The sequence below is a fragment of the Corvus hawaiiensis genome, chromosome 11 (genome assembly GCF_020740725.1).
Source record: "Corvus hawaiiensis isolate bCorHaw1 chromosome 11, bCorHaw1.pri.cur, whole genome shotgun sequence".
NCBI lineage: Eukaryota > Metazoa > Chordata > Aves > Passeriformes > Corvidae > Corvus > Corvus hawaiiensis.
In genome coordinates, this window is record NC_063223.1 from 14,787,909 (window position 1) to 14,807,266 (window position 19,358).

The 19,358-nt window shown below is 47.7% G+C and overlaps 1 protein-coding gene and 1 long non-coding RNA gene across 2 annotated transcripts; one reads left to right on the plus strand and one right to left on the minus strand.

The window, feature by feature from the left end:
* Positions 1-36: 36 nt before the first annotated feature.
* Positions 37-19,197, minus strand: COPG1 (COPI coat complex subunit gamma 1). Its single transcript, XM_048315586.1, has 24 exons — positions 19,022-19,197; positions 16,454-16,506; positions 15,588-15,668; positions 15,419-15,490; positions 14,542-14,621; positions 13,580-13,655; positions 13,331-13,423; positions 12,920-13,006; positions 12,619-12,776; positions 11,886-12,019; positions 11,245-11,312; positions 10,334-10,522; positions 9,784-9,879; positions 8,184-8,427; positions 7,737-7,812; positions 7,334-7,437; positions 7,096-7,221; positions 6,650-6,718; positions 6,150-6,292; positions 4,529-4,700; positions 3,478-3,575; positions 2,035-2,173; positions 1,009-1,107; positions 37-426 (listed from the first exon to the last, which is right to left on the minus strand). Exons 1-24 carry the CDS (start codon positions 19,056-19,058, stop codon positions 296-298), a joined length of 2,625 nt encoding a protein of 874 aa, XP_048171543.1. The 5' UTR covers positions 19,059-19,197; the 3' UTR covers positions 37-295.
* Positions 420-1,917, plus strand: LOC125331509. The gene is made up of 2 exons (XR_007206095.1): positions 420-514; positions 1,704-1,917. It is a non-coding gene; the product is annotated as an uncharacterized LOC125331509 (long non-coding RNA).
* Positions 19,198-19,358: the final 161 nt, after the last annotated feature.

Here is a 19,358-nt window from a genome sequence, read left to right on the forward strand (position 1 = left end):
CCGCGGAAACGCCGGTCCCGCCCCCGACACAGCCAGGAAGAGCCACAACACTGCTTTATTGGAACGACAGCAGGAGGAGGACAGGGAGCGGCGGCCGCGACGCTCCGGTACGGGGGACAAAGCGCGGCGTAGCCAGAGCTTAAAAACATGGTGATTTTATAGACAGAGCCCCAAGTACAGCTGTACTGCAGAGAACACAAAAGCTGCTGTAGTGACCGTGATCCCTATTCTGCTGCCCGAGAAAGAAGCATTGCCCGCGGGGGCTCGGAGTCAGGACAGTCCTGGAAAGGGGGGTTTATCCGACGGAGGCCATGATCACATCCACAGGGAGTTCCTCTGCGCTGCGGGCCGTGACCTGCATCGTCACCGTGTCAGTGAGAACAAGACGAGACCGCACCAGGAGGTCATGGCCACCCCGGAACACACCTGGAGAGGAGAGGGCGAGGAAGGGGTGAGCACGTTGCAGGCTGCTCTCCTCTGCCAGTCTGAAGATGAACACTACTGCTTGGCACAGGTAGGTTTCCCACAGGTAGTCTGGCAGATCCTAGTACTGGGCCAAGGGAGACCCTAAAGCAGCTCAGTTCCCATTCATTGTAACATACCTGGGACTCCTGCTACTGTAAAACTCATGAAAGCAAAGCGTACAATAAACTCCAGGTGAGAAGAGATCCAGACATGTCTAAGAGCTCTGGTACTCATCTGCTGTGTAAGGCTGCTGTCTTTCCCACACCAAGCTTGCTCCAAAGCAGGTGCCACAAATCCCGAAGACAGCAAATTCCACCCAGCTGAGCCTGGGGCTGATCCCAACATCCCCACCACAGCACCCTCCCTGATCCCAAGACCAGTTGCTCTGCACTGCAGAGACAGAAATCATGGCAGGAACAAGCCTCAAAATCCAACCCAGAGCACAGTGGGCTCCATCAGAAACTCCTGCCCTGATTTTCAACAGGCAGCTCTGTGCAACCTCCCAGAGTTGCTCCTCACACAGATCCTCACCCCACAGCTCACCTGCGAGGTACAGTGTGTGAGAGTTCTTGTTATCTGGCACTTTATCTGACCGCTCACAGGGCTGCATCCCCAGGAACTTCACAATATTGCTCACTGCCTCTGTTTGAAAAAATAAATAAAATGGGCTCTGTGTCACAGATATCTTAACTGGGGCACATAAAGAGCACCTAAAGGTGACTCAAGCCCTTCCTACAAGTTAGAGTTTATGTTCCTTGTCCAGAATCATGGTTTTGGAGGCCACAAGGATGCAAAGACCACACACAAAAACCCCCACCACCGTGGGAGAGTTCTGTTATCTGATGTAGCAAATGTGCAACAGAAAGAAGAGGGGGAACGAGTCAGGCAAGGGCAGAAGGAGAGTGCAGCTGGCTGCACTTACTGCACAGCCCTGACTGCCTGCTCGCTTCTCTGGGGACATGCAAAGGAAGGACATGTCTTGCAGGAGACACAGGTCTTCAGGAGAAATATGGAAAGGCCTCAAGGAGAGTATTTCAAACCCCAAGGGGCTGTTCAAGGGAACAGAGAGATGGCTACAGGACAAGGACACCCTGTTAAGGCATCAAAAGAACTGAGTTTTGAGGCTTCTGAGTAAAAATAGAAGGACACTTTAATACATGATGAAAGAGAAGAGAGCTTACCCCAACCAGCCTGCCCACCAACCTCATGTCTTCTGCTGTTTTCATTTTTTCTTACAGGCCTCAAGAAGAATGGTGGGAGTTCATAACTGAACTATGGTCTGTCTGCTTGGAAGGGTAAAGTGCAAGAGCAAACCAAGATACTCTCTTGCCTCCACAATCCCGCCTGGTCTCCACTGGTCCCAAAACACTCATTTGCTTTTTTGAAACCTGAACTAACTTATCACAGTTACTGTAGCTCCCTATTTAACAGCTGTGTTGTAAAGCTTATGAAGGGTTTTGCCCCATTAGCCTTTCTGTGACACATCTAAAGTGACCCAGACTGGGCCTCTGGACTCTGTCTGCTGGAGGGAAAATAAGAGCTCTGCTGTGCTCACACACCCTTCCTTACCTTCAAGGGTTTTAATAGCAGATAAAGTAAAGGTCTCTTCCTTTTCAAACTCATCACCCACTTCATCCCAGGCTGCTCCAAAGTTTGGCTTCAGAACTCGCTGGATGTGATCAGCCACTGTTACCTCCAGGTCTTCAAGCTGGTGGTAGAAGAGGTTAAAGTGAAATGTGGTTGTTCTTAACCCTGTTATCCCCAGAGTGAACTTTAGACTGGATTCCCTGAGATCAGGTGGATGCAGGAGATTGCCTCCACTTCCACTTCTGGTTTGTTACTGAGCAACTGCTAGGCCTGAGAAAGGCACTGTGATGCCATTTCCAGGGCTTACAAACCAGGTTCCTGCTTTGATCACAGCCCTTGGCCTGACAAAGATCAAAGCACTGGACAAATGGCCAAAACAGAGGGAAAAACAAAAGCTTAGAAATAGCTGCTTGAGCATTTGCTTCCCTGGAATGCATGTATTGTCTTTCTGGCTTATCATTTTGTAGGCTGGTAAAGCACTGTCACGTGTGCGATCACCTAACACTGGCACCAGGGTAGCTGAGCTGCTGCTGTGACTGCACCTGTGCAAGGCAGAAGCAGGCTTGTCCCTCCAGAGTGTGTAATGAAGGGCAGGCAGTGCCCTGCAGGACACCAGCCTGCATTCATTCCAACAACTGCTGCAGGAAAGAATCTCCTCCTGATTCTAGCTGAAACACATTGAAGAGTTTGTTTAAGTATCACTCAATTGCCTTGGTGACTGGTAGGAAGCTGAGAGAAGGGTTAACCTTGCATGTTCCATTGAGAAAAACCCTCCCCACTCCTTCTGGGAAGACAGTGACTCACTGCACAGCAGCGCCTCTAATCAGATTCACAGCAGTGACAGGCAATGCATAGAAAACAGTCTCTGGAGCTAACAGGCCAAGCTGAGGCTGTGAACAACATCCCTTCCTCTCCAAGGAAGAGAGGTGCTTCTGCAGCACTGCTGCTTTCAGCAGTGTCAGTGCTGGGGAGGGAAGAGCTCCACCTCCCCCAGAGTAAGAACAAGGATGGCAACTTTCCTGGGCCAGGCAAGCTTCTAGGCAATTAACCACACCACCACAGGAGCAACTCACAGAACAAAAGATGCCCAACAGCCCTCTGTCTCCACAACCCTGAGTGTGCCATTGCTGGAGCCCATAGGGCACAGTCAGCCAAACCTGGAGGTTGCACCATGGCCTCCCAAAACATACATATCCTGCACAGTCAGGTGTCCAGCTACAGTGCAACAGGATAATACTTCAAATGAGACAAAGCAAGCTCAGCAAACTCCCATCTGCACCAGAGACAGCAAGAGCTCCCTCTACGTGATGCTGCCCACTTTAGTGTCAGTGGTCACATCACTGCTTGCAGGGATCCGAGTTCAGATCACAAAACCCCACAAAATGACAGCAGTTTCCATGATCAGGCACACGCCCAGCTCCTTACCACATACTCATCTTCGTAACCCTCGTCATCCGTCTCACCCGTGTTGGGATCACAGTCTTTGACAGTGAACTTCATCATGCAGCTGAATGTGCAGGCCACTGGAGACAAGAAAGTAAAGGCAAAGCTCACATTACCACCATATCCACACTTCCCTGAGGTAGAACGGGGCTGGGAGGTTTGGGGAAGCCAGGCTCTCCCAGTCACTGTCAGCAGCACAGGCTTAGCCACTGACCTAGAGAGAGCTCTCCAACAGTTTCTGTCTCTCAAGGACAAGCTATTTATTTATAATATTAAGCAAACAGTGATAAAGACAGGCTCATGATGGTTGTCCAAGACCATAATCCTCAGATCAAGTGCTATTACTAATGAACTTCACATTGTGTTGGGAATACTAACTAAACATGTCCCACCAGCACCTTGTGAAGAGGCAATGCCCGTATCTAGGGATCTGTTCAAGCGCCTCTGAAATGAAAGCCCCTCGCACTGAAATCCTGCAGCTCTTTAATACCACTCAGCTGGGAGAGGAAGCGATGACTCATCCCTCGAAGATGGGTACTGTTGAGTGAAAGCAGCAACACAGCAGGAGAACAGTTCCAGAGCACAAACCAGGGAGACCAAAGCATAGGTAAAGCCTGGTTCATGTTCTGGATAGTGGCAAACAGGGAGGGGGATGTTCAGTTCAAACAGACATCACTGAAATTCTAGCGGTTTGTCTGAAACACCCCTTTGCTACTCAGAGCATCTGGGCACTCTCAGCACTTTACAAGCACCAACCTCCCCATGTCTAACACAAAGAAAGGCTGAAGGACATGCCAGGATGCATGAAAGACAACTAATCTGCCAGCTCTCACAGCCCAACTTGGCAGTACTACAGCACAAGGGAACCAGCAGAGGAGAAGGAAGGCTTGACAGCCCCCAAAACAGCAAAGACAAGTCATGCTCAGCATCACTCAGGGCTGCACCCACACACAGGCTATAAATATCTGGCTGGGATGCAAGGTAGAATGTGTGGGGATAAGCAATACAGTAAGAAAGAGTGCAGACTGTTTACCTGCTGTTGGATCCTCTTCAGACAGTGCCACCAGTGTGTAGCAGGTACCTGGCTGGTTGTACACCAGGGTTTTGGCAGGTACGTAGCCAATGACCTCATATCCCTCTGTTGGCTCCATCTGCACTGTAACATTCTCCAGGATCTGATCATTCAGGGTGTTCGTGCAGTCAAACTAACAGGAAAGGGGAAAGAAGCAACAGCTTGAAGCTGCTCACTACTCACCGAAGATCAGACTTAGCTTAGGCACAGTGGGAGTCTGGTGTCAGCCCATGAACCCCCAGCTCTCTATGTTTTCATGGTGCACCTCGCTATCAGCTGGCTCATTACAGAGCAACTTGACTAAAAAGTGCTCATTTAAATGCTTTAAGGGAGAAACTAAAACCCTGCTGGTGAGTTCAGTGCTCCAGCAAACTTTTTTTTTTAAGGAAACAAGACTTAAAACGAACACCAATCCAAGGCCTGCCCTCTGCAATCCAAGCAGGACCACAAATTCAGTGAGGGCAGGGATGTGTCAGCTTCTGCCTGTTTCAGTTCACCAGTTAGTATGGAACTTTTTGCTCCAATGTCCTGGACAGTCATTCCTGGGTTAATTCTTTGCTCTATGGAAATGCAAGTACTGTGTTGCCTACATCATCCCACTTGAAGCTACAGGGACACAGTGCCTTCACAGAAGATAAAAGATGATCCTTTGCATGGCTAAAACTAGGGGCAGCTTGAGCAAGTTTCAGCAAGCTTGATGTTTTCAACAAGTCTAAACTTGCTGATTAGACTTCGTTCCAGCTGCAATGCCAAGTCTCTTAAGCTCATACAATTGCATCTGGTGGATGGACAACAGAAGCAAAGGTCAATCCCTGTGAGGGCTGTGTAAGCAGTTCTGAGCTTTGAGGAAGGAGCTGGCTAAAGACAAAACACAAAGCTAGCAAAGGACTCGCTGTGCCTCGACTCCCTGAGGTACAGGCAAGGGGGACTGGCACATTAGTCCTAACATCTCACACACAGCAGCAGGGTGGTACAGCCAAGGCCAGGATGTACAGAAGAAAGCACCTGTGCTACAGGCTAGAACAAAACATAGCGGGTGAAGAGCCCTCCCCCACTGGATCCCTTTCCTGGGTACCCTTTTCAGCTTCTCAGATGCAGTCACTTCATTCTTTCATGCCCAAACCACGTGCTTGGGGACTCTGAGGAAACAACACAGATCCCCTTGCCAACTGCTCCGTGAGAACAGCCCCATCTAGTGCTTGTTGGATTTGACTGTACCTGTAAGCATTGCTCAGACATACCCCCTCCCACCCTTATTAATTTTCTTTGGGGGTCTAGTGCCATGGATAAGAAACTAAGGACTACTCATTGCAGTGTCGTGCTTTGAACACAGGCTGTGGGTGCTGCATCTCTGGAAGTGTTCAAGGGCAGGTTGGATGGAGTTCTGAGAAACCCGGTCTAGTGAAAGGTGTCCCTGTCCATGGCAGGGGGGTTGGAACTATATTATCTTTAAAGTTACTTCTAACTCAGGCCATTCTAGGATTCTATGATATCCCTGAGATATGTCTTCACAATGAAGCTTTCAGCCAGTCAGGAGCTTATTTTTTAAGAGTCTTCAGCACCATACCCCATAGCTACCCACCTGGAACACCATGTGGTTGACAAAGGTGTGCTTGGTGCAACGAACCACATACTCTGTCTCCAGCTCTGTCAGGGCCACAGGCTCTGGGGAAGACTTGAAGAGTGGGCCCAGCTCCCGAAACTCTGGGATGGCCCCCAGTTGCTCTGAAATAGAGGACACAAATTACTGCCTTCCTCAAGACACAAGGAGGTGTTAGCAGTTTCAAACCCCTTGTTTCAGCTGCCAGAAGCTGCTACAGCAAGGAACTATCCATCAAATACCCATCAACATTCCCTAGAGTATTTTAAAATTAAAAAGAGTCATCCTTTGCTCACATCTACTGCAAGACAGAAAAAACATGAGTGCAGGCACCCCCACCCTCCAGGAGTGAACAGCTGACCTTAAGTTGGGAGCCCCTGCAAGAAGGTGAGAAGAAGCCAGAGGGGCTAAGGCAGGCTCAGCAGGAGACTGGCTACAGAGTTCTCACACATGGACAGAGGAGTGGCCTTGCATCAGTTTACCTTGGAATATTTCTTGCCGTGTTGCTGCCACCTTCTCTGGCTGTTTCACTACAGCAATGGGGGCATTTTCTGCAAACAAAAACAAAACCCCAAAGATTTGAAGGAGAAGAGTAAGAAATTACTAAATCAGAAGACAGATCAGTGTCTGGAGAGGGATTTGATTAAGGAAAGGAAGGGAGCTCATTTTTCATTCGATATTGACTAGACACCCGTATTTGGCTTCCTAAGCAGCTTTAGAACTGCAGCAGCTCCAGTGAGGATTGCCAACTATTACTATTATTAGTAGTTGCACTAAACTGAAATATTAATGTGGGAGCAACCAGATTTGCAGGCCTTAGTCTTTCCAGAAGAAGCAATCTCACAAAATTCAAATAGGATGGAGCTCAGCAATTCCCAGCAAGCCCAAAGCAGGGAATCACTAGCATTCAGGGGGCCCGGTTCCTCACCTGCTCTTTGCTCAATGATAGGAGCTGTTGCCAAAGGAACAGATTTCAAGTCAAAGGGTTTCTCAGAAGGCTCCAGGGTGTACTGATGCAGAGCCCTCTCCAGGCCAGGGATAGACACCGTCAACCCTGGGGACAGAAGGGACAGGTGACCAAAACCACAACAATGCCAGGTCTTTAGTTTAACTCTTGTTCAAGCAGGAAAGAGGCACAGACTTGTTTTAAGGCCTTCCTACAGTACCATTCAGGATGTAGCCAGCATTGAGGGCCTTCTGCTTCTGCTCCAGAACATTTAGGTAGAAGGTGGCTCTGTCTCTCACTTCATTGTCATCATCCATCACACACCTGAGAGGAAAGTGGAAAACTTTGTTCAGAATCCACATGACTAAGACACATCACAGCGCCAGAAAAAACATGCCATTGGGGAGATCCAGAAATCTCCTAGTAATCGTAATAGAAAAGCAGTACTCTGCCACACATGGCTTCTGTCCACTTTGTGGTGCTGAATGCAGTGGTGATCCTATCACAGGACCACGGGTACCCCCTGCACCTTCTCAGACCCACAGCTAGAAGAGACTAGACAAGCTCTCAAACAAACAGGTTTTTCCACCTAGGATGTTGGAAAACTCTGAGGCACAACTGACCTTTTAAGTAACACCAAGATACTGGGTAACATCTCCTCATTCTGAGCTCCAAACTTGGCCAGGGCACTTACAGCACCTGTAGCAGAAGAATTAGAAAGCAAAGAAATAAGCTGAAGTTTCCTCCATTTCTTGGCCTTGATCAAATGCCATGTCAGAGATGCTACATCAGTAAACTGTGTACATTAGTAAAACTGACTAGAAAGAAGCAGGGGTATTACAGTGAAGTGCCTGCAAACCTCTGTCTAGTTTCAGAGCCAGTGCATATCCCTTCCCATTTCTCAGCCACAGGCCACCTCTTCCATCAATACTACTGCAGGATCTTTGCTGTGTAAAATGATCTGCTCAGGCCTAGAGGGAATCACAGCCCTCAAAAGCAGAGGCATTCATACACTATGGCTCCCTGAAGATCTGTCCAAGAGCAGAGAGCTTCCCAGGTCTGTCACTTACCTGCCCGGACTTCTTCATGCTCCAGAACGACCCTGTTGTAGATGAAGCGAATGTATTTGGAGGGGTTGTTGGTTTTGGGCCCTTCCTGCCCCAAGAGGTGGAGGATCCGGGTGGCCAGCACAGTGAACTCGCAGTCCTCGATGAATTCGCAGAGGTGAGACAGGCCTGTCTCTTTGCTCTCTGAGTTCTCCTCAATAATGCTGATGATGCAGTCCACAATGGCTCTCTTGTATTCAAAGCCGCCCTGAGGAGCAAAAGGGAACTGCTCAGCTGGAAATCTCAAAGTATTTTAGAGACTCTGAGCTAGCCAGACAGGAAAAACATTCCTTTGAAAAGGTCATTCACACTCAGTGCTTTTTAATGTGTGTTTGAAAGGAGGAGGGCAGTAATTCTGCCCTCACTTTTGACCCTCTTTACACCCAGAGGGCCAGCTAATATTCAAGCTCTCTTGCCAGCTCCCTTCAGAATGGCTGCACTGAAGAAAAAAACCCAAGTCCTAACCCAAGAGTAAAAGAATTCATCTGTCTGAAGGGCTTTTATCTCCATCAGAATCCTCTGCTGCTAGAATTAGTGCTTAAAAACAGCCATATGGGAGGAGAAAAAGCCCAGCCCTCTCCCCTTTAGCACTAGACATCTGAGGATGAATCACAAGAGAAAAATATGAAGGATCATATCTGTCACAGCAGGACGCAGCAAATAGCTCCGTTAGTGTGGGATGATAGGCAATCAATACCTCCCCAGGTACAGACACAACCTGATATGCCAGTAATGCTTGGTTATCTTCAGACATTATTTACTAATGTCCTCAATACACACCAGGGGATTAAACTGCACGCTATCCTCTGCCAATTACATGCAGAGTGTTGGGCATTTGGCTCTTTCTGGAGCTACTTCAGATTTAAAAAGCTTTAAAACAGAATGGTTTGAAGTACAAAACCACATTCAAAATGATACCATCCACCCACAGAAAATCTGGGAAACGAGAATGGTCCATTTTTCACAGGAGGAAAATGAGATGCTCTGGTTTGTTCCCAGCTGAGAGGCTGTAATTGGCAGAAAGTGATGTCAGCAAGCAGTGGTGCCAGCTGTGCTGCAGGCATGTTTGCTCTTTTAGAAACAGCCTCGGCAAACCTCTGTAAAGCTGTCTTTCTGCAATTTATGTCTGACTGAATGCAGAGAATGGTTGTAGGTACTCGTGATCCCTTCACTGCCACAGCACAGACACCAGAACAGAAGTGGTCCCCTGTCATCAATAAAGAGGTTGTTATCGAAACTTCTTGGAATTTGCTGTCAAAGGATAAAAGAAAGCTGGTTCAAATGTGAAACACACACAGACTGCCAACAGATCTGCTGTTGCCTGCATTTGCTTGGAGAGTTAATAAACCCCCAGAAAAAAAATCACAGAATGAAAACCACACTAAAAATACGCCTAGCAGTGTGCTTATAACTATTGTGCACAGCTGGGCATTTCTGCAGTTAGACTGCAAACCTTTTCGAGAGAGGCTTTCACTGCACAGCCTTATCAGGAAAAGCTTGACACTCACAGGGAGTACTATTCATGCACACAAGCAAGGCACACATAGCTGTGGTGCAAACTTACCTCCTCCCGAAGCATAGTGAAGAGGAAGTTCATGAGGACAGCATGTTTGCGAGGGTACTTCTGACACAGAGCATTGATTGCCTGCACCACGACCACCTGCAGGAAAAGGGGGCAAGTAAAAAACAATTCTGTTCCACCAGGCAGGAAAAAATCGCCAAATTGTATCAATTTTATTCTGGTCTCCTTGGTCCAGAAATCATGTTTTTGTCATTACTTACTCAACAAATGCAGTTCCAGGAGGTACAAGCCTAGGAACTGGGGGAGACTGATCTTTCTGCACTGGCCAGCCCCTAAAGAAAGCCCACACCCACTGGAAAGAAGGAGATTTGATTCTCAGAAGGCATCTCCCCAGAAGAGAGCATGTGACTTTGGAGCTGTAGGACTGAGGCATGGCTTAGGCAGAAAACCTCAGATTCTTTCTCCTCCCTGCAAATATTCTGCTGCTTCTGGAAGCAGCTCCATGCAGGTTTAGAGCACACACACAAACATGGACATGGACTATGAGGTTTCTTCAGGAATCTGGGTGTTCCTTCTCCTCCCACTTCCTTACTTTGAACTCATCTGAGATTTCTGACATGAAAGAGGAGATCTGCTTCATGAGCCGGTCAATGCTGCTCTCACTGCCAGTTTTCAGCAGTGTGGTGATGGCCAGAGTGGCTATGCTGCGGTTGGAGTCTGTCACAAGGTTCTCCAGGTCCAGGTTACAGGCAGTCACAGCAGATGGGTGCTTCATGGCCACCTGCAGCAGTGAAGGAAGAATGAAAATCCAACAGATGCAAAAGGCCCAGCTGGCAAAACCCAGCAAAACTCACTCCTTCCCATAGAAGTAAGTGGTATAGACTGTAGATGAGGGACATCTCAGACAAACAGCTAATCTGGAGTTAAGGTAACAAGCTCTTGTTTCCTGCAGAATTGCACCCCTTGCTGGAAGAAAAGCAGTAGTAATAAACAATCTTCTACTATTTTTAACTCTATATAGTAAGAAAAGCAAGCTATGAACTCCCAACAAAAATTCAGCCAGACTAGCTGTGCAAAACAGCTCCATGGGTGGAAGCACAACAGTTACCAGACACTGCCATTCTCTCTTTTCCTTTTGTAGAGTTTATAAGCGGAAGAGAAAAGCTGGAACGAAGACTGCCATGGAGTGGCAAGAAGCATCATCAAGGTTTGATCCCTGTTTTACAAGGAGCTTCCTCACCATGGGAAGCTCAGAAGGGAACGCAGTAACACTAAGACCAGTGACATTCTAAGAGACCAGTGAAAATTATCAGGGTTTTTTTTTCCTTCTAGAGAGTGTTCTTTGAGGTTTTATTCCAGGCAGCAAGCAATGAAATGTAAGGTTGTAGCACAAGGCAGAGGTTATTCACACAAAATCATCACATAATCTGACCCCCTGCTTCTGAAGTCTGCACCTCCCTGCATATGAGACACTATTGGAGCTCCCAAGAGACTGGCTCCTACCTTGTTGAGGGTACGGACGGCTGCATATCTTAGTGCTGCTTTCGGGGAGCTGCAGAACAACTGCAGAACTGCAAGGTGGGAAAACCAACAAAGACATGTTTAGGCACTCTATTATTGAGAAGCATTTCATATCTAAAGCAAGAGCCTCAGTGAAGAGACAGCTACAAGCATAAGGTAACTAAAAACATGCTTAAGAAGCAGCTGTACCTTTAACAGATTCCTCCCTTCTTCTTGTCCCCTTTGCCTTTGTCACATCCCTGCTGACAACTAACTCTTACCCACCTCCCTCTTCTTCCACAGTGCTGCTATACTTTGCTGCCTGTGAAAGCCAAATTTCATCACCTTGTCATCTTTCCTATTAAGTCAATTTGAACTGCTGTTCTCCATTTCATGCAAACGCTGCTCCTTTTCCAGAACTGACCCATGAAGTAACCCACACTTGAACACACCAGGAAATACCTTTACAAGAACAAAGCTATTCACACACACCACAGGCTCTCAGCAGCAGCATAAAGCAAAAAAGGATACAGCAGCACAACAAGCCTGAAACTATACAAGGTCATTGTTTCTTGGGACAATCAGCAGGTGTCACCACTGGAGGCTCATCATTCCCTCACCATGGCCATGAGCACCCCACTTACCCGAGACAGCCGGAGCCAACTCCTTGGCAGTGCAGTTGGGCAGGTTAACGATGGCAGATGCAGCTTCATACACCACCATCTCGTGCTTGTTTCTTAGGCAGCTCTCAATGAAATCAAACAGGGGGCTATCGCGGCTAAGGGACAGAAGACCCCACAAGATTGAATTAAAGCAAAGGTACTAACAGAAATTAAGAATTCAGCAGCAGAAATGGGCAGGTCCCATAGCCCATGGAAAGGTAAAAGCAGCCATAAACCCACTCTGTCCCCAGATTTTGCACTGGTCATTATACTGTACTTCCAGCATGCTTGAAAGTCAGGCTGCCTTCTGAGAAGACACCCTCTGCCTTACAGGCTAAAGGGAATCTCCCTCAACTCTCACACAGTGAGAAATGACTGTACACACCACAATCCTTATCTACCAGGAAGCCACACTGCATACCAGGTGGATAAGCAATTACAGAAGACAGAGAAAATGAAGTAGAACAAAGAACAGCTATGCAGAACAGTCCAGAGAAACAAGATAGTATTTGATGTGCAAGCAAGACTCACAGAAGCCATCTCAAAACAACCACGAAGACATTCTGTATTTTCTCTGCTTTTACCCAACAATAAGAGGGTAGAAGGTGCATGCTGCTCTTCAAAGACAGAAATAATGAGATGACAAGTGAGCCTGCAAGAGGAGATGGAAGCAGGACCAGGAAATTCTTTCAGCAGGGCAAAGGAGCCTGCTCACCTGCCAGCCTCCTCCTCCAGCAGCTTGCTGGCTATTCGGATCATCAAGCAGTAGGCAAATGGGGACTTGAGACCGTGGCGTGTGAACTTGCTGAGCATCTTGTTGACTGCCAGGCGGTCGTTCTTCCGCACATGGTACAGCAAGCCCAGAGCATGATACTGTGCAGGGAAAGAAAACGTCACAAACTCATGGTGGGTTCTTCCCCCTTTTGTCCTGTCACCCAGAGGTGCCTGGTGCTCCAGCAATTTGCTCCATGCCCAGCTGCTGCTGGCTATTCCCCTGGTGGCAGTGGGTGTCCTACCTGCACCATGATATTGTCACTGGAAGCTGCCTCCTGAGCCTCGTTCACCCAGCGCTTTACCACATCATAACTGGTCTTCAGCAAGTGCTGAAAGGAGATGAAGCCACAACAACCCATGAGATAAGGATGGAGGAAGCTTTGGGAATTTCAGCTTATGTTAAGAAGCAATCAGCCTTCCCCATGAGTGTGCTGGCAGCAGCAACTTATAGAAGAACAAGGGATCAGCATGCAGAGACCTGGCCATTACAGCTGCAGCCTCAGGAGGATGATGATCTCTTGCAAAGTGAGCACCAGTTAACAAAGACAGGAATAGTAACAAAACCCTGAAACTCCCAAGATGTCCAGTCCCACCACAGATGACTGCTTCCCTGCTTGACTGTCCCTCAGGCCCGTGCTTCAGGGAGTACATACCAAGGAAGACACAAGAGCAGAGCTGGACACACTTGGCACTTTGTCAACAATCGCCTGCTTCATATAGCGCTCAATGGCCTGCAACATGGTACTCTGCAGGGAGAGGGAAACAACAGCTGATATGGGAAAGCTGTTAGGAGTGTGAAAGGGGAGACGCAAAGGCATGAAATGCAGAGTAGAATGTGGGATGGGGTAAAGTAGGAAAAAGTGAAGGGCAGAGAGCTACCCCACAGGAAAAGCAGCACTTACATCAGTGATCTGACAGAGTGCTCTCACAGCAGGGCCTCGGTAATTGTCATCCTTCCCAGTCATGTCTTTGGTTAAGCTGGGAAAACAGGAAACTCTCAATACTGCACTCCTGAGCCAGCAGCTCTCAAGCGCACACACAGTGCACACAGAGCAGCAGGCAGCCAGCATCACAGCTGAATGCCAAGCAGGCAGCTGCAGGTCTCAGGGAAATCCCACTGGGGTGGGAAGGCCGGAGGAAAAGATCAGTACTCAGGTCCCAAGCCCATCAACAAGTTGCATCAGCTCCTGTTCACCAAGTGAGTCTGGACCATACACACACCCCTGAGGCATTTGTCTTTCTTACTGAACACTCATTCCTGCCCTTTTCCCAGGGTCCTGCTCAGTGTGAGACCATCTGCGAAGGGCCGGGAGTTCATCATATCACAGCACTTGAGACTGGCTTCTGCCTCAGCCCTTCACAGACCCTGTGCCCTCAGGCTCCTGACTGCCCGGCAGGGCATTTCACTGGGATGATCAGCAATTCAGGAATGACTCACAGAGGGAATTTTGTTCCCTGGTGAGCTCGTATTCTGTGCTGCTACAGGAGCAGTAAATCCTTGTCTACCTGTTGAAAGCCTTGAGATTTGTGCCAGAATTCTTCAAAAAGTTTCAAGGCATTCAGTCAGGAGTTAATGAAAAAGCCTGTGCAAAAGGGGAAAGAACAGCAGTGCTACCATATCATGTGACCAAGAGACATTCCAAACACCCATGGGCATGGCATATGGGGACACAGCTCATTTTACATACATCACTATGAGTTCAGTGTCTGTATTTTAATGGTCTTTTATAAAGGAAAACTTTTTCCTCACCAAGGGCATTCCCTATCATCATCCTGCTTAGGGACTACAGTTATCTTCAAGAAGCTGGACAGACATTACTGGAGGGCATGTCAGTATTACAGCAATAAAAGTGAAGTGACTGACCTGCTAGTAACAATGATCACATCTTCTGCAATAGAAGACATCTCTTTGATAGTCAGGTAACACATCCTGCGAAGAGTTGGCTGGCAAGAAAAAAAGCAAGAACTGCATCAGCTGAGATGATCCCAGATAGGAAAGGATCTCAGTTTTCCCTGCCTACATAATTTTATTGTAAAGATCACAAGAGCCTGATACCTTCAGAGAGCCCCACTCCCCGAGTGTAAAAGATGTACAAAATCCATATTAACAAAACACCTCTTCTTCTTCTAAATCCCTCAGTCTTAGGGTGAAGCCATAGAAATACCAGATTTAGCTGGATCTACAGTTTCATCTTCCTCTTGTCATTCACATGAACAAGGAAAAAACCTTGAAACCATTTGCTGGTTTCCTGGTTGAAAGCCTTGTGTTGCTTCAAAAGCAAGAAAGCCAACAATTTATATTCCTGAGTCTGGGGATTTCTACACTGGTCTCATGATTTTAATGCCTTGCAGTTTGGGGGACAACTAATGACAGTGCTACTGCTGTGGGTAGGCACTAACTCCCAGCCTCCTCCAGGACACACAATTGTTGACTCTCAGCAGGCTCTTTTAATGCTGGGGACAAAGCACAGTAAATTCCACCAGTGCACCACAATCTCAAGAGTTAAAAAACAATTCAGAGGGAGGAATCTTGCCTCAAGAGCACAGCACACTTCAGTTAAGCTGCTACAAGATCTGGGAAGGGCTAGGAAGCTGATCACCATTTCTAAACTTTCACCCTACTCTTCCTACTCAGATCAGGTAGCTTCAGACAGGACAGAAAAGCTGATTGTATAAAAATGCATATCTCAAGGGACAACCTGTCCTACCAGGTAAATAAAGAAAACAAAAGGCAGACTTACATCATTGGACTGAAAAAGCTTGGTCATAGCAAAGAAGGACTCGGTAGCTTCCATGACACCAAGGTGCTCCCCCTGGTTGTTTGGAAAGAAGAAAGGAAATCCCAATTACCACAACCAGCTTTGGGCCTGATGCACATGTCTGTATAGATGTACATTTTCTCTCTCTTACCTGGTTTATGAGGTACAGGATCTTGGTGAGGATATGAGCACATTTTCGTGGGTTTATGGGAGTCTCATTAAACACTCGAGCCTGGAAACAAAGCACAGACAAGGACTGACACCAACACCCCCTTGCAAACACTGTCCTGCCTGGTCTTGGCCAATGATAGAAACAACACTTTTTGAGTGAGGTATGGCAAGATCTTCAATGACTTTGGATCAGATTTTCCCTTAATTCCTGTTAAACATGGGCCCCTTTAAACAGCTGGTTTTGTAGTCTGGGGTTACAAATCCAAGAGCAATAAAGGTTAAAGGCCAAATTCTCATCACACTTTCACTCACACAGGTCTGGATTGTGTGCTAGCTAAAGCACCACTCTTCCAACAGACGAACTTGAGCTTGCCAAGGCTACAGGAGCCAACACCATTCCCAACCTCACAAGCAAACAGAGAATGCTGAAACAACAGGGGCTGGGGATTGAGATGTTCACCTGCTCTTGAACAGAATGGCATTTCTTCAGAGAAAATTCAGAGACTATTTAATAACCACTCGCACCCCTCTCATTAATTTTGTCATCCACAAGACATTTGGGGTGTCCAAGGCCAATTTCCCAATCTTCCTGGTTCAAGGTGATTCCCAGATATTTTTATTCCTTTTATTTATAGTTCACAGTCTTTAATTTGTTACAGAGACCATTTCAACCTTCTCCCTTCATATGTCCAAAAATAAAATAAGAACTGCTGTCCATTTCTTTCAGAGCAAGCAGGACTGTAACAAACCCTCATTTCCTTTCTGAAGTTCTCCAGTGACCTGATCAAGAAAGGGAAAGACTCCATCCAGAGTGGGGTACACAGAGGACATGGTTGGAGGATTTACCTCTTGCAAAACTGCACTCTTCTCCAGGTGCTGGAATGGGTTGGAATTCCCACCTGCAAAACAAAGAGAGTAAAAATCTCTCCAGGGATAGTGCCATGGGAAAGCAACTTTTTAACCATGCCCATACTTTAAAAACAGTCTGAGCATTTTGGGGCGATTTTTTTTTCATGAACACCAAGCAATCAGAGCACCCTCTTTGAAGTTATTAATTGGATGTCCTCAGGGCAGTCAGGGAAGGCAGAACAGACAGTACATTCTTCAATTTGTCATCCCCTCCAGAAGTAACTGACTGTGAGCTGAGGTAGACTGATTATCTGTAAAATAACTGTGCTCCACTGTATCCCCAAAGACCTATTTCCACCCCTGGGCTGGGAGCTTGCTGGCAGTTAGAGCATCAATAGGACAGGCTTAGACAGAAAGAGGTATTGCTTGCCAGACTGGTGAATCAGGAGTGTTTTATCCCTCACATATAAACCAATCAAGAATCCACCAGTAAAGTATTTTTGGCTCTATCACTAATTAAGAGTACAAGACAGCAGACTAGATAGGCTGGACACAATTGTGTTGTTGACTGTTGACACAATTGGCTCTCATTGTTCCACTTAACAAAGTAAATTACACTAAATAATTAAACCCCTGGCAATTAAGGATGAAATAATCAGAGGGAAAAGCACTATCATTCTGCATGGTCTCTATTAGATTGCCTCCCAAGCATTTGTGAGCTGCAGCTTTTCAAAAGCTCCTAGTTATTGATAAGCAGGTTTTAATTAGTACCTATGTTCAGCCTGGCCCTGGGACAAAATGCAGCCTTTTCCAGGGTTGTTCCAGCGCTTGTTCCAAAGCCTGATCCACTAGAGAGAACATCTCCTGGGCCCAAATCTGACCTGACCCAAGCTTGAAGCACCCTAGGCTGATGCCAGGAGCCCTTTCTAGAGTAAGCCTTACATACACAAGCAAACACATCTGCACTCTGGCTCCTTCCTGGTTCATAAACTGCCCTCCTCTGGCTCAGGAGAAGTTTACAAAGGCAGCAGGTGGCTGAACAAAGCACAGACACTTATGTGAGGTTGAAGAGGTAAAGAAAACAAGGAGAAAGAGCAAAAATATTTTTAGTATGAGTATGAACCAGTTCTAGTATAAGCATGTGAACGTGCCCCAAAAAACCATCCCAATATTCCCGTGGTCCAGCATGTCTACAATCCTTAAATCAGCCATGAACAACACAGCATCACCTCTTTATGTTTCACAGCACACAGGATCTTGCAATACATTGTACATGGGGTCTCAGTCCTCACAGCACCCTGCGTCAAAGTTTCCTTCCACAGAGAGGGAAGATGTAGGGAGAGCAGAGGTTGTGTGTTCATAAAGCTCCTAATACTGGATACCTAACAACAATTTATTCTGATTTGTAGAGAAACATCATTTTGTGCTCAAAATAATATGTCAAAGGGAGTGGGGAGCAGCTCATCCAGGGCTAGCTAAACCATCTGTGGAAAGCAAAGACACAGAAGCCAATTAACTGGATACTTGCATCTCCTAGCCATAGGTAACATCAATACCTCGATGGGTGTGGCAGGTGCAAATGAAGAACAGCCCCCAAAATTAAAGCCAAGAGCAATTCCCTTCCAACAGCTGCCTCACTAAATTCTCTGCTTATCAAGACGTCACTGGAGGCTTTGGACAAGGGAAACAAGGGCAAAACATTTAATGCACATTAAGATAAAAAGCAAGCACAGTCACACAGAACAATCACCAAGATTTAAGCTGAATCAATTTGCTTCAGGACACACTGATTTGTTATGCAGAGCAAGATGTGTAGAAAGTTTCATAGGAAGATGAAAAAGATACCACAAGGCTCAACCGTGAAAGGAAACACTGTCTTATGAAGCATCACTTCCATCTGAATTACACACCACATAAAATATCAACCTCTTCCTTACTAACCAGCCTAAAGTTTTGAAAAGCTGGGCAATCACTTTGTGTTTACTTGGTGCTCTCAGATTTTCTGATCCAGTGAAAGTAGCAGTGATCGTGTTGGAAGAGCAGACCACATGTGTCAGAAAAAGGGCCAGAAACGATGAATTGGATTCCACCTGGCTTTAGCACCTGGTTTGAGAGCTGGGCAACAGTGAACAGGGCTAATATGGTCAATATTTAGTCTCAGGCTCTGCACCTGGTGATGTGGCAGGCAACCTCGGTGTGGTGTGCCGATGCCAGCAGTTTAGCCTCTGGCTGCAGCTGTGAGAAGGCGGCAGCACACTGCTCTAATGCTCCCACAGCGCTTCCACAGTGCTCCCACAGTGCTTCCCACTGCGCTCTGTGCTCACTAGCCAGCCCCCGCTGCCAAGCTGGCACCGAGCCTCCCCTCACAGCTCCCTCGGGGGTCCCCCCCCTCACATCTGCCCTCATACCCACAGGAGGGGTTCCCCCTTCACAGCTGCCCTCATTTCCAAAGGGGAGTCCCCCCTCACCGCTCCCCCCGTAGCCACGAAGGAGTCCCCCCTCACCAATCCGCTCCGAACCCACAGAGGGGTCTCTTCCCTCACAGCGCCCCCGGCCTCCCCTCACCCGACTCCTCGTCCTTCTTGTCGAACTTCTTCAGCATGGTGCTGCCGAGCGGCCTGTCGCTGCGGCCCTCCCGCCCCGTGGCAGTGGCAATGGCAGTCCCAGTCTAGATCCCGGTCCCAATCCTGGTCCTGGTCCTGGTCCCGATCCCGATCCCGGCACCGCCCCCGCCCCTTCCTGCCCCCGCCCTTTCCTGCCAGCCTGTCACTGTCACCGCGGCCGCCGCACTGCGCAGGCGCGGGGCCGCCCCCCGGACGTGCCGCAGGGCGTGGCGCGGAGCCGTGACTGACAGGCAGGGGGCGGGGCCAATCGGCAATGGCGCGGCCTGATTGGCGGAGGG